Below are 15,967 nucleotides of genomic sequence, written 5' to 3' on the forward strand. Positions count from 1 at the left end.
TTAACAGGGTCGGATCAGTCCATTTCTCCTCGCCTGGGGGTTGGGGCCACTGGCATCTTTCTCCTGAGCTTCAGGAAAGGAGATGCTTCGTTTTGCTCACTGAATGATGAGCCTGGGTGTGTTTGCGCGCGCGTGCACACGCGCCTGAGCGCGGTGGCTCTTTTCTCTCACCGCAGGGTAGGGAAGCTGACACCTGTCTTCTACCTAGAGGGCGTGAGGTTGGTGTCTTCGCCTCTAACTGGGACACGACTGTCCTCTCCAAGCCACGAAGGTGGTGGTGGTGGTGGTGGGGACTCTCGGCTTCCCTCCCCTCCGCTTGGCGAGGGCGTCTGATGCCCACACAGTCACGCTCTAGCGGCCCGGAGGCCCGGCTCTCCCCTCTCCCTACGCCAGCGCCAAAAGGCGGGGCCCGAGCGAGCGAGCGAGCAGGCGGGGGCGGAGCGGGCTCTGCGGCGAGGGGCGGGGACAGCGGTGGCCACGCCCTCAGCACCGCCCACCGCTCGCCCGTTCGCAGGCTGGCTCCCCAGACCCGGAGCGCCGCGACTGTCTGCTGGGCTCGCGAGCCGCGGACCAGCTTCGGTCTCCCCGCGCTGCCGTCCTCCCCGCGCCGCCCGGCCCGCCGCCTCGAGCGCCCTCAGCCCCTCAAGCCAGATGATGAACTTCCTGAGGCGCCGGCTGTCGGACAGCAGCTTCATCGCCAACCTGCCCAATGGCTACATGACTGACCTTCAGCGCCCGGAGCCGCAGCAGCCCCCTCCCGCCGCCCCCGGCCCCGGTGCGGCTCCGGCGTCGGCGGCCACCTCGGCCGCCTCGCCCGGCCCCGAGCGCAGGCCGCCGCCCGCTCAGGCGCCCGCGCCGCAGCCCGCGCCGCAGCCCGCACCGACGCCGTCGGTGGGCAGCAGCTTCTTCAGCTCGCTGTCGCAAGCCGTGAAGCAGACGGCCGCCTCCGCCGGCCTGGTGGACGCCCCCGCGCCGGCCGCTGCCAGGAAGGCCAAGGTGCTGCTGGTGGTCGACGAGCCGCACACCGACTGGTAGGCCCCTGCGGGGTCCGCCGGGGGCAGGGTGTGAAGATGGACCCTCGAGGTCACCCGGGAGAACACCCGGGGCGAGCAGGTGGCCCTGTGCGGGAGGGGCGAGGGCAGGCGCCGACCTCCCAGAGACCCGGGTCCTGAGGTGAAGGACTCGGTGGCCTCCAGGCTGGTGGCAGAGCGAGCTACTTCATTCAGCGCCCGTGGGGCCATAGGAATAGTGATAAGTCAGTCGACCGCGCTCCAGGAGGAGGCCACACACAACCAAGACTATTTGGGCAGCACAAATTGGCCTTGATGGTGGTGGTGGGGACAACCGCAAAGTTGGGAGGGAAGGGAAGGGGGAACGGATCAGAGAAGAGTTGGGGGAGGGAGGGGGGAGGTGCACAACGTCCTCAAAGAACTAATAAAAAACAAAAACAAAACACACACAAAAATGAAATTCCTATATGGGGGCGGGGGTGCAGACTTAACAGTTCAAACACATACACGCTCAGGTGAAAATGGCCCCAGATGGCCATGAAAATAAAGGCCACCAAAAGAGTCTAGTCTGCAAGGCCTGGAGTGGATATTAGTATTTAAGTATTTTATTATAGAGTGATGGTGATTTTTTTTTTTTTTTTTAAACCTGTACCTTTGAAGACCAGTGTCTTGTATTGACATCGGGGCGGGTTAGATCACAGATGTGCAACTGACATCTGTTTAAAAATAATGAGATTATTGTATATGTTCAGCAGGGAGGGGGATGTATGTTTTTTAAATTTTGTTTCTCTCTCTCTCTCTCTCTCTCTCTCTCTCTCTCTCTCTCTCTCTCTCTGTGTGTGTGTGTGTGTGTGTGTGTAAATGATGGTGGCTTTTTCCAGCTGAATGATGAAGACCTTCGTAAAATATTACAGATTGTTAAAGGGCACACATAAAATGATCGGCCTTAATGCAGTAAAGGGGAAACTTCAGAATGCTTTTCTTTTTCTTTTTAAAGAGATATAGGGTGTTTTTTATAACTTAGAGTGGGGAGGATTGGGGAAGGTGTTAGGTTTAGTTGCGAAATGCATGGATGAGGTTCACCGGAGACTAATTATGAGGTTAAGAGTGGTTCCTTTGATGTAGCAGGGAGCTGCTAGTGGATGGTGGGCTGACTGGTGGGTCTGGAGACATGAAAAGGGCAGGAATCTTTAGGGATGCGAGGAAGGGTTTTATTTGTTTTGCTTCTCTAAGGGGTTGAGGTTGATTGGTGCCTGGACCTGAGGGTTTCTGGCCAATGGGAAGACGCAGGGACCCCAGAGCTGTTGATTTCTCCTTTACCTGCATTACTGTTTTCCTTTCTCAGCCATTCCTTCACCGGGAGACTTGGTGGGGGGGGGAGGATGCTGGTGGAAGTGAAATGTCTATCTGGAGATATGTGTCCTGCGGACTGCAGTTACCATGTGGGAATCGTTTCCTTTGGGTGATTTGTGTGGTTGGCCTTTCTTTTGCAAGATAGCAGAGTAGAAAAGACCTGTCTCCGGAAATAACAAGGTACCACCAAGAGGGTACTGGGGAAGTATGACAATAGTGCCACTGGCAGTCTCCAAGAAGAATTACTCTCAGTTCAATCAACAAGTGTTTATTCCGGAGGAAGGGAAGGTAACTAAGCTGGATTTAAGCACTTGTTGTGTGTCAGACTCTCCAGTAAGGACACTGAATGTGATACTCCATTGGGTTTTCACCACAAAGCTGAGGCTTAGAACAGGTAAGTGGTGAGCTTACAGCCATCCGGCTTACAAATGGTTCACTAACATACTGACTTTAGGACTGCTTGGCTTCACTGCTGCCACCCACTGTATCATTATTAGGACGTTACTATGATCAATAGTAATAATGCACTTCTTCTAGGGGTTAGACAATGTTGGGGGCCTCACACTCGTTTGGGTGGCATGAGACAGTTAACAAAGGAATCTGAAGGAATGAGACTGGCATTGATGGTTCACTTTTCTGTGCAAGAATTGACTCTTGGGAGCTTTGTCCTGGTCTCTCACCCTACCGAAGCTACTTGTCTGGCTCTAATTGCTACTTAGATACCCACAGCTAGGTAGATCCGTGTTTGCACGTGTATGCCCAGGACCTCGAGTCTGTTTAGTTGGAAGTGAGAGGTTTGAGATTTGAAATTCTCCTTAGATAGGATTATTTTCTAGGAAGAGTGCCTGGCATAAACCAGAGACTCTGCTTTGCCCTAGAGACTAGACTTCTGATGGAAGTAATAGGATTCATTTTCCTGTGAGCTGACTCTCAACGGCTTTATGTTTTTCTCCGAAGTAATAACATTGATTTATTAAAACTCCTAGGCCCAGTTTCAGTCTGGGACTTGATTGTAGTTCTGTGCATCTGTGATTTTTGTAGTTATTAACAATTACTAGAATTTTGTCATCCTTCATCATGTCTGAATTTGTTTAAAACACAAATATTGTGTTAATATCAGTTAAATATTGATGAGTGGTTTTACTGAAAGGTCTCTGTGAATTAAGGAACAGGTGGCTGCTTATGACAAACACAGTAGCTTATGGGGTGCTTTTTGCTCCAAAGGCTAATTTAAATAATTTGTCTCACAGTTTAAGCTACCTAGACAGAATTGAGTAAGGAGGTGTTATATATACCCAATGCCATTTTTATGGTGCTTGAATAAGAAGAACATAGTATCCCAGTAGAACTTAAGACTATTGGTCCCATCTAAATTAAGAATACTAACATAAAGAAGGTTTTAACAAGCATCTAAATAATTTTAGCTTTAAAACAAAGGCTTAAAATAGGTAACTTCTCTGAGTACTATATTGAATAGATAGGGAGAGAGTGGATAGCCTTGTCTGCTTCCTGATTTTAGTGGAATGGCTTTGAGTTTCTCTTCATTTAATTTGATGTTGGTTGGTGGATTGCTGTATATTGGCACTCAGCTGTCTCTTGGGAACCTGTTCCCTATGCTGGATTACCTTCCCCAGCCTTCATGCAGGGGTGGGGTGGGGTAGGCGAGTTGGGGGATGGGGAGGGTTAGTCCTACCTCAGATTGATATGCCCTGCTTTCTTTGTTCAAGCCCATGGGAGGCCTGCCCCTTTCTGAATGGGGACTAAGGAGGAGTGGATGGGGAGGTGGGTAAATGGGAGTCTGGGGAGGGAACAGGAGGAGAAGAGGGAGGGGAACTGTGCTGGGTATGTAAAATTAATGAAAAAATATTAATTAAATAAAATAAAAAATAGGTAGCTTCTCAGATCATCATTAATATACAAAAGATTCCTTTGAATTTCTTATCAGTGTATTTTGGCAGTGTAATTTGGAGCTCTGACTTCTGACTTGCAGGGTGCTTCTTTCTTTTCCTTGGAATTCCAACATACCTTGAGAGCTTTAGATTAATTGCATGCTAAAAGTTTGTTGAAAAATATGTGTGTGCCTCTAAAAAATGAAGTCAAGCTCATGATATATTATTTAATTATTATTGGATCTTGTATTGGCCCCAATACATGTCTTTTTTTTTTTTTAAGGCTTGTAGCTAAATTTGAAATGTGAATAAGATTGCAATTTAATGATTTTTATGCTTTATCATAGAGCAGGTGACCATTTGGCACATTATTGCCTCTTCTATTATAGTCTCACTGGTGAAGAGCTTAAGTTTTTTCCCTTGCCTCCATGCAAACAATCAACTATGTCTCTAGTCATTAGGTAAGCTTTTCATAATGGCATATTTCAGCATTTGATTTGAAAATCAGTATGGCACAGACATTCTTGATCATCTGGAATACGATGATCACCACAGATATGATAAGTCGACAGATGTTTATTAAGCGTCTTTATATGATACTAAGAGAAATGATAAATAATCTCTGTCCTCAAAGAGCTTACTGCCCAGCTGAGCAGATAAGATAAATATACATTTTTTTAAAAGCTTGCTAAAATCTGCTTCTTGTGTTCAAAAGTATGGTCCTTGGATCAACAGCATTGGCATCAACTAGAAAAATTTGGATAACAAAATCTCAGGTCCTACTTTCCACACACTGAAATGTATTTTGCGTTTGAACAAGATCCTCCTAATCAAATTTGAGTCACACTGAAGGATCGGTGACTAGTACTTTTGGTGTGGCAACGTGACAACTACTACCATTTATTGGGTGATTACTATGTACAAGATAGTATACTAAGCTCTACAAATCTCATTTGCTCTTTGTGATCACAGTGTGATTTAAAAGAATGAGAGGTGGAGCTGAGCCTTGGCTCACACCTGTCATCTCAGCACCCAAGAGGCTGAGGCAGGATGATTGTGTTGAGTTCAAGCCAATGAGACTCCATGGAAAGAAAGAAAGCAAAAAAGGAAGGAGGGACAAACAGACTATAGTGGGAAGGAAAGGAAGAAATGAGACTTGAACTGAGCTTCAAAGAAACTGGACTTAAGAGAAGCAAGGTTAGCTTAGTTCATTAGCAAAATAAAAACAGTGCCAAAAAGGGAGGCCACAAAGAGATTGGATTGATGTGCTATACAGACTTTTCATTTTTATATTTTTATATTTATTAAATTTTTTATGTGCACTAGTGTTTTGCCATGAGTTTCGGGTCCCCAGGACGGGAGTTACAGTCAATTGTGATCTCCATGTGGGTGCTGGGAATTGAACCTGGGTCCTCTGGGAGAGCAGTCAGTGCTCTGAACCACTGAGCCATCTTTCCAGCCTCCAGGCTTCATTTTTAATGGCTAGCTTTTGAGCATTTTATTAAGAATAGGGGAGTGAAAGATATGAAGTCTGTTTAGACCTGTGTTTGTGAGTGGCTCTAGGGAAATACTGGATTGGAACTCGGGAGGGGAGGAGTTCAAAGGAGGCTTAGGGTTTATTTCTGACAGGTATTATGTTTCTATTCCTAATTAGTAGGAAATAAAGTTTCCATAGAATTTCCTTGTTTAGGGTTGGGGATTTAGCTCAGTGGTAGAGCGCTTGTCTAGCAAGCGCAAGGCCCTCGGTACGGTCCTCAGCTCTGGCAAAAAAAAAACAAAACAAACAAACAAAAAAAAACAACAAAAAAAACCCTCCTTGTTTATAGCAACAATACTTTACACTTTAAACTTCTAGAACATTATAGCTACAATGGTCATCTGGGATAATTATGAAGAGGAAACTTTTGGTTTGAAGAAGGTAAGTGACTTCCTCAAGGTTATTAGGCCAGTGACTGACATACCAGAACCAGAATTTATAATTTCAGCCTCTAACCTTCTTATCCTTCATTTCTATTCTCAGTTCTCTCAACTCTTGGTAGAGGCTTTTGGTCTTATAATTATAGCACTTAAACTTAAAGGAAACTAAATAATCATTTAGCCTAGAGAAATGAAACTATCTGTTGAAGTCAGATAAAGGGCTGCAGAGATGGCTCAGCAGTTAAAAGCACCTGCTGCTCTTACAGAAGACCAGAGTTCATACCCCAGCACCTGCATCAGGTGGCTCACAACCAGCTCTAACTCCATCTCCAGGGGATCCAATGCCCTCTTCTGGCCTCCACAGGCATGCCACCCACCCCCTCCACAAATAAAATCAACCTCAAAAAAGAAGTCAACAGCAAAATGGGGAATAGAATTCACATCTTTCAAACCCCATTTTTTTCTTTTAAGGAAACCCTCCAATTTAGACTCTTTTCTTCTTAAAAACACTTTTTTTTTGCATTTACTTTTCGTGTGAGAGAGAGAGACAGAGACAAATTGTGGGAGTCAGTTCTCACCTTCTACTATGTGTACCCTGGGGACTGGACTCAGGTTGTCAGGCTTGGGGGCAAGTGTCTTAACCTGCTGAGCTATCTCACCTTCCCTGAAAAAAATTTTGTATCTCCTTCAATTCTTTGATTTTAAGTCTTATTTTTATATTTATTTATGTGTATATGTATATACTATATTTGTGTGTGCCCAAGGAGAAGAGAAGAGGGCATCAGATTCTTTGACATTTGTGAGCTGCCTGATGTTAGTGCAGGGAACTGACCTTGGGTCCTCTGCAAGAGCAGCAAGTGCTCTTCACAGCTGAACCATCTCTCTAGCCCCCTTTATCTTTCTTTTAAAGAGTCATTGAGGAGTTGTTATGAGCACTTGAGCAAATCACGTAATAGCCAGGGCAGAAATCAATACTGTTAGTGGGTTATTAATACTTCAGAATAGGTCATTCTAAAATTATTGAAAGATACTTTTGAAGACCTAGTCATAAAAATCCAAAAATCTGCTAATATTCTTAGGACCTGTGATATAATGATGACCTTCTTTTCAGGAATCCTTTCCTAGCTTACTGTTTTTGTCTATTCAAGATTTGTTACTGACTTTCTGTACTCAAATTCAATTCTGTAGCAGCATTAGCCTTTAAAAATATTGTGCTAAAATATCTTGCTAGTAAACAGGAAGAGTTCCAGAAGTGTTTACTTTTCTCTCAAATGTACAAAACAATTTTAACTGGAATATGGTTTATTGCAGTTGCACATCTAACACAAACCAAGTGCTGGGAATACAGGATGAACTGGGTACACATATCTATTGGGATCTTCCAGCACATGAGGAAAAGACAAGCATTGAAACAACTTTTTAATATATTTAGATAATTAGTATGCATGGGATGCTACAGCAGCACAGGGCTAGGTTATTGGGATGAACATATTGTGAGGAAATATTACATAAAAATGTACACGATGCATTCTTAGGTAACACTTTGCATCTTTGGACTTTGATTTTTCTAAAATCTGTCAACTATGAGAATTGTAACACATTCTGTAAGACCCTTTCCATTGCTACATTATCTGTGGTGTGGTTTTTACTTATTTTCTCCCAGACTTTAGCCATGTAACTTTTCTGTGTTGGTAGTACCTGCAAGTCTTTGTCAATAAATGCTTCAACATTTTTTTTTTTTGAATGAAAAAAAGCACACTTTTGAGTATTCTATGTTTAGTACCTACTTACAGTTTCTCAATCACATGGTTTCCTAGGAGAAAAAGCCAACCTCCTAACGTTTGTTGGTGTTTTTCCTCGTTAAGGACAGGGCTTTTTAGCTAAATTCTCTCCACTCAATAGACCAAAGACTTTTCATATACATGTTAAATTGTTGTTGAACAGGATTTATTTCTTGATTCCTATCATGTGTTCTGCACTTCAGTTTCAACACGTCCATATTTCTTTTCACATTGTATCTTTACAAGGATCCTGAGCAGTAGATAGAATATCCATTTAACAAATAAACAGACTCAGAAGAACAGCTGGTTGCCAAAGATTAGCTATCTTGTACTAAAGACCCTTACACGGAAGAGTCAAGATCTGAACTAGATTAGATGCAAAATCACCACATCTTCCATCACAAGTTTGCTTTGTTTTTTGAGACAGAGCTTCCACTCTGTTGCTTGGGCTGGCCTGGAACTCATAGCAGTCCTGCCTCAGCCTCCTGAGTTCTAGGATTACAGATGAGAACTACCCAACTTAAGTATTTTTCCTGTATAAAGATGGTTTCTTTTGCAATAACACACTTTAATAATAAAAGTAATTCATTTTAAGTAGTAACTACACACTATTTTTGATATGGCTGGTATACACAGGATCATGCCTGCTGTGTGGAGTGAAGACATGCTTGAAGATGGTGGTCTCAGATTGGAGGGTTCTCTACCTATTCCCATCTGTTTCACAGCATTGTTACCATGTGTGAATCTCTATAAATACTATAAGTGAAGTCTTCTACATGCACACAGTGGGTTGCATTGTATTTCTTTGTTCTTCTCATATAGTTGCTATTAAGAACCAAAAGGCTATAATACTATCACTTTAGAGGACATGATGATCTAGAAGACATTCAGTACAGCTTCAGTACAGCAGGAAGAAGTAGCTAAGAACAGGTCAACCTATGGAGAGAATAAAGTGAATAAATAACACAGATCTTCAATCTCTACAAATGCTATGTGTTTAAGAACTAGGAGGGCATACTCAACTTTGGTATTTATGTCTTGACAAGAGCCATTTGAGAAATGTAACCAGCATACAGATTGTTATAAAGTAAATTAATATTATATTCAGCATCCTTACTTTTCCCCCCTTCATCAGCTTGAGGCAGTGTGAAGATACAGGACAAAAGATCAGAAGACCTAGAATTGAGCTCTGACTCCACTATTGGCTTTATCAGAATTACATAATCTCTTCACCTTTTCCTTATTTGACAACTTTTCAGTATGGGCCTACTGTTGCACAATTTCTAAGTGGTCTTATAATAAAAACCTGGAGCCAGATTTTAGGGTAATTGCTGAAAGATCAGAGAGACAAAGGAACAAGCCACTAGAGAAACTTCTCTCCATTACTGAATCCTCAGGCCGAATGGAATGTGAGAGCCTATCTCCACGAATCCTCAGACTGAAAGCCTCTGAGTCCTCAGTCGAAAGCTCCTCGTTCCTGTTTCCTCACGCCTTATATGCCTTTCTCCACCCAGCCATTTCACTTCCTTCCTAGTGCTGGGATTAATGGCATGTGTGTTTCCCAAATACGGGTAGCAAAGGCATGAGATCTCAAGTACTGGGATTAAAGATGTGTGCCACCACTGCCTGGCTGTTTCTCTCCTAGACTGAATCAATCTTATGTAGTCCAGAGTGGCTTTGAACTCACAGATCCAGACAGATCTCTACCTCCCAAGTGCTAGGATTAAAGGTGTGTGCCACCACTGCCTGGCCTCTAGATTTAATCTAGTGTCTGGCTCTGTCGTCTGATCTTCAGGCAAGCTTTATTTGATACACAATATATCACCCAGGCTACTATATGCCAGACACTGTTCTGGGTTCTGGAATAAAACAGACAAAATCAGTCTCTGTATCTGAGAGATCGACACAACAATGTATCAATATATATATATATATTTCAAAATGCTGTTGTGGGAAATAAATTAAGTCCTAAAAAAGCATTTTGTAAAAGATGAAGAGCCCTACAAAGCAAGTTCCAGAACAGCCAGAGCTGTTACACAGAAAAACCCTGTCTCAATAATTAATTAATTAATTAATTAATAAAATAAAGATGAAGAGCCCTGGTCTATAGAGCAAGATCCAGGAAAGGAACAAAGCTACACAGAGAAACACTGTCTCGAAAAACAAAACAAAACAAAACAAAACAAAACAAGATGAAGAGCTACCTGTGCTATTGTTTCATATATCCCTGTTTTCAGTTCTAAGTATCCAACTTGTTTGGGTACCCGCCCCCATTTATATATGTATGTATAGTATATGCCTATATACATGTTCACATGTGTACATGTATGTGTACATATACATGTGTGCTGGATGTCCATATAGGGGTGTGTGTGTGTGTGTGTGTGTGGGCTGTCTCACCCTGACTCTCTACCCTGTTTTTTGAGACAGGGTCTCTCACCGAACCTGGAATGCTCAGATTTCACCAAGACTGTCTGGCCAGGGAGCTCCAGGTCCACCTGATTTCCCTTCCTAGTGCTGCTGGGTTTACAGGAAGCAGGATTGCTTGAATTTAGGAATTTGAAGCCAGCCTGAGCAGCTCAGCAAGACTTCAGCTAAGAAAAATTTCTTAGAGTTAGTGGTTTTGTTGAAGGTATGGTCTTTCTGGGTAGCCCAGGTTGGGTTTGACTCACTGTTGTATTTCAGGCAGGTCTCAAATGCCTGGTTTTCCTGCCTCAGCCTCTGCATACTGGGATGATAGGTGTGTGACACTGAACATGACTAGCTTTTTAAATTTTGTTTATACACACACACATTTACATATATATATATGTCTGTGTATGTGCTCATGTTACAATGCACTTGTGGAAGTTAGAGAATAATTTCCTCCTATGGTATTGGTTGCTGGAGACTGAATCCAGTAAGTCACACTTGAAGCAAGAATTGTTTTGACTCCATGAGCCATTTCACTGGATCAGCTGTCTATTTATTTATTATTTTTAGAAAGAAGTATTACTACTCATTTGATTTGGTTGTCTTTAACATGTTAGGGACAGGACTACATAAATTTGTATTTTAATAACATAAATGCTAAGATAGCTTCCATTTCACTTGTGACTAATGAAGGCCGGGGTTAAGAGGGAAAAGAAGGGAGAAGTACACAGATGTATTTAAGAGATGTTGCTTATATTCTTTCCCTTATCCAGTCCATTGTTCATATTGCTTTCTAAGTATTTATGAGCAAAACAAATAAAAGCATCCTCAGATCTTGTAATTTACTTCCTTCTCTATGTTCCTCTCCACCACACTGCTTATTATGTTTACTTTCTTACTTTATAACACAGCTGTGGCATATCTTTTCAGACTCCTTTGGATGCTCTCTTGGTCACTTTTACCATTCTTTGGATCACCTTCTTCCTGCACTTTTGCTGGCCTTGAAGGATTCTATGATGTTATTGTTCAGTTGCCTTTGTTTGGAATGTTATTGGTTTGTGTCTTTCTTAATATTTATTTTCCTTATTTTGTTCTCAGAAGATGGAAGTACTACTTATTCAAAGTCCTATCCCCTTGCTGTAGACTTTTTTCTTTTATTTTTAAACTCTGTTTATACTCTCATTTTCTACTGATTGCTTCTTATTGGTTATAAAGAAACAAGAGGGAAAAAACGTTCTTTGCCCTCTTAATCAACTCTTTTGGAAGTGAGACTCTCTTGTTTCTAATTTCTTATTCCATAATCATTCTTTTCAGGTAGATATTGGCTATCTGCTTTCTCTGTAATACTGAAATTTGTTCTTGCTCAGGTACCGAGCTGCTAAAACCTAATGAGAGTGTTATTCACTGATGTTTGACAGTGTTTATCTTCCTTTCTACAGTCCCTGGGTGCCCAACACTGCTCTCTTTGTTGTCTTCTTGAAATTCTTTGCTTTTTTCATTAGATGGAGTTGTTCCTTAGGGTACTATTTTCTGGTCACTTTCTTTTTCCATTGGCATTTTCACTGGTCCATCTATTCTCAAGATGTCACTTCATAAATGCAATCAGTTCCTCCCTTCTTTTTAAACCTTTTACTAGAAACTTGTTCTAACCTTCATTGGTTCAGTGGGCTGCTTGACATTTCCATCTAGGTGGTTAAAGGCAGCTCAAGGTCATTTGGTCCAATATTGAATTTCTTTTTTACTCTCTTTCTCAGTTTTTCTCATATTCTGTTTCATTTAGAGATACACAATGTCACAGTTTTCTATTGCTGTGATGAGACAATATGATAAAGGCAACTTACAAAAGAGATTGTGGGACTGGGGAGATGGCTCAGCAGTTAAGAGCACTGGCTGTTCTTCCAGAGGTCCTGAGTTCAGTTCCCAGCAACCACATGGTGGCTCACAACCATCTGTAATGAGATCTGGTGCCCTCTTCTGGCCTGCAGGCATACATGCAGACAGAACTCTGTATACATAATAAATAAATAAATCTTTAAAAAAATAAAATAAAATAAATAAAAGAGATTGTTTCAGAGTGTTAAAGACCATGATGGTGGAGCAAAGACATATGGCAGGAATAGCTAAGAGCTCATATCTTTGTTGTTTTTGTTTGTTTTGAGACAGGATCTCCTTATGTAGTCCTGGAACTCACTATGTAGTTGACCTTCAACTCACAGATATCCTCTTGCTTCTGCTTCCTAAATGCTGGCATTAAAGGTATGCACCACTATACCTGCTTATATCTTGATCTACAGGCAGGAGGCAAAAAGACATACTGGAAATAGTGCAGGTCTTTTCAACCCTCAAAGCCTGCTCCTCCAGCAAGGCCATATCTCTTAATCCTTCCCAAAGAGTTCCACCAACTGGGGCCAAGATTTCAAACATATGAGCCTATGGGAGCCATTCTCATTCAAACCACCACAGCAATAATTACTTACTTTAAGGCTTCCTTAACTTTCTTGTAGAACTTCTGTAAGTCTCTTCATGATTTCTACTTAATAACTTGAAGAGCTATTTGAATGTAAATTTGACATTTTTAGTCCTTTGCTCAAAGCTTTCAGTAGCTTCTTATATCCTGTAGGTAAAGTTCATGGTCCTCCTGTGATTTGCCCAGCCTCCTTCTAATCATTTCCAAACTTCATTTTCTAGTAATTCTAAAATGTTTGCAAATCTGCACAGAGATTGTAAAATTCCTTCTTATTTTTACTTAGCTGTTAACTCCTGTTGTAATTGCCTTTGCTCTTCTTTCATTTTTTTTATCTTGATCAAATTCACATTTTTGTTTTGAGATTGAGACAGTATCTGCTTTTCTAAACACATTTTACTAATTACCTATATTGTGTGGGGGCATTGGGCATCTTCACATCCTATTTCAGGCCTGTGGATCTCTTTCTCACTTTTTTTTTCCTCACATTTTATTTATTTAGTGTGTATGTATGTCGTCGTTGTTTACATGTAGAGGTCAGAGGACAACTGCTAGATTGGTTCTCCCCTTCTACCATGTAGGTTCTAAGGATCAAATTCAGGTTGTCAGCATTGGTGGCAAATGCCTTTGTAGCAGGCTTTCTTGGACCATCAGCTCCAAATCATGACATGGAGACTTATTGGTAATTATGAATACTTGGCCTTAGCTTAGGCTTGTTTCTAGCTAGCCTTTTTTTTTTTCAAAAAAAAAAATGTAACCTATTTCTATTAATCTGTGTGCTGCCCCAAGGCTTGTTTACCTCATCTATGTATTATTCATCTTGCTTTCCTGCTTCCTCCATGTCTGTCTGTCTCCTAACTGCCTGGCCTCCAGGGGGCTGGCTGGCTCCCCTTTTCTCTCTCCTGCTGATCCCACCTACCCTCCTCTGTCTAGCTATTGGCCATTCAGCTTTTTATTAAACCAATCAGGTGCCTTAGGCAGGCAAGGTAAAACAGCAACACATCTTTATGTAGTTAAACAAATGTAATACATCTTTACATAGTTAAACAAATGCAACACATCTTTACATAGTTAAACAAATATTCTATTCCACAATATTTCCTCCTTTTTGTCTAAATAAAAAGGAAATGTTTTGACTTTAACCTAGTAAAACTATATAAAATAAGAACAATTATCAAGTAAGAATTACATTTACAATATCCAGTCCATTTGTATTTGGCAGATTCAGATAAAATACTCCACTATTTATCTGATCTTGGTAAGTCCAAAGTTTTGTACCTAATTTACCTTCTATCATAACTAAGGAAAACTGTAACTATATCTATCTCGTCTTCAACTCTATCAAAGACCCCAGAGGATATAATATTATCTGAGAAGATCTGGCTGCCTAGACAGTCATTCAAGGTTCCTATGCAATATTGGGGCATCTATATGAATAAAAATATTTGAAGTTAAAAGTTTTCTTTTTATCCTATATTCCTATATCCCCTCTAAATGATGACAAACATCCATAACACACTGAATGACCAAAAACAACCCACCCACCTCTTGGGAATGTGGACATTGTGTTTTCTAGACTGCTTCCTGTTGTCCAGGGGTGATGGCATCTTTAGGGGACCCTGAAAAACTTGAGATAATGGTCAAGTTATGGGAAAACTAGTTGTAACATTTGTTGTTTTATGCCACCTGTCTTATAGTTTTTTTTCTTGGTTTCTTTCTTTATGTCTGTAGTCAAGATTTTCTAGGGGGCTCCCCCAATCAAACCTGATCTCTATTAATCTTGAAGGAATCCACAGCATTTTGTTTCCTATGGAAACAAAAGCATAACCTCTCCCCCAATGCAACACATTTTCTGAATTACATTTTAATGTTAAAACATCCCTAAAGTATTTAGGCTGGTTTAATTTAGCAGTTCCTTTTACAATTCCATGTCTCTCAGCAGCTGTCATTCACTCATCAGCATTCAAAAAATTCAAAGACAACAAAGCACCATACAGAATCCAAACTTCCTGTGTATTTCCCAGCTTTACTTGGCTTATTCTTTTATATTACTTTACTCTTTCTTTAAAGACTTTACTTAATTATTTTTAAACTATTTTTTATGACTATCTATACCCATTTTCTTTTGTTTCTTAAGCCTATGTTCATTTTTAAACACACTGTAACCTGTTTAGAGGTTTTTCCAGTCTGGACTTGCTTTACTGTGAACCTGACTGTGAAAACTATGGCATCCCACACCAGTGGGACACATTAGCAGTTCTAACTGAGTGAAGGCAAATGGAATAAAATATAGGATCAATGTTTTCTAACTCACTTTTAACTATGTTGTCACTTGGCTCTTAAGGGGCCATTTTTAAAAAGATAATCCTTCCTTCTGGCTTCACCCAGAAACCTTCCCCTGAGTGTAAAACTCCAGTCTTGGGACACCTAAGCTGCTTATTTTTTCTTCCAGAGAAATAGTTCCCATGTGTTATTGCTTTGCCTATTTTCTTACCAAAGCTTTATATGCCTTCTCCAAATAGCTCTTATGTACTTCCTGCTTATTGGGAGTGTAGGAATTTATAGCAGGCTTTTTTTTTGTCAGCTGCCAGCTCATAAATAATGACATGGAAACCTATTAATTATAAAAGCATGGCCGTTAGCTTAGGCTTGTCTCAACTAGTTCTTATAACTTAAACCATTTGTGTTAATCTACATTCTATCATGTGGCGTTACCTCTCTTCTATCTTGCACCTTTCCATATCTGGTTGGAAATTCTGCCTTTTTTCCTCTCAAAGTTTTCTCTCTGCTCAGAAGTCTTGCCTATACTTCCTGCCTAGCTATTGACCATTCAGCTTTTTTATTGCACCAATCACAGTAATACATCTTCACACAGTGTACAAATATCCCACAAAAGGAATTGTTTAATTTGATGATCTACAAGGACTCTTCAAAACTACCACAAATAATATATTTATTTTAATCAAAAGAAACAATTTAGTTATAAACTATATACTGATATAGCATACCAAAATAGCATTGTGTTTGACCAAAAAAAAAAAAAAAGATGACACAGCAAGCCTTCATGATCTGCTCTGACTTTGCTGTTTTCTTCAGTCTTACTTTTCTTTGATTCCCTACCCATTTGATGTAGCCATGGTA

The 15,967-nt window shown here is 41.0% G+C and overlaps 1 protein-coding gene across 2 annotated transcripts in view; it reads left to right on the forward strand.

Moving 5' to 3' along the window:
- Window positions 1–503: 503 nt before the first annotated feature.
- Window positions 504–15,967, forward strand: part of Syn2 (synapsin II) — a 145,936-nt gene continuing 130,472 nt past the window's right edge. Inside the window, exon 1 of one of the 2 annotated variants that reach the window (XM_036182592.1) lies at window positions 504–1,031. In XM_036182592.1, the coding sequence (XP_036038485.1) occupies window positions 652–1,031 (380 nt within the window). In that variant the 5' untranslated portion in view covers window positions 504–651. The remainder of the gene's footprint in view (window positions 1,032–15,967) is intronic. The other variant, XM_036182593.1, reaches the window with a different exon arrangement.

The sequence above is a fragment of the Onychomys torridus genome, chromosome 3 (genome assembly GCF_903995425.1).
Source record: "Onychomys torridus chromosome 3, mOncTor1.1, whole genome shotgun sequence".
Taxonomy (NCBI): domain Eukaryota; kingdom Metazoa; phylum Chordata; class Mammalia; order Rodentia; family Cricetidae; genus Onychomys; species Onychomys torridus.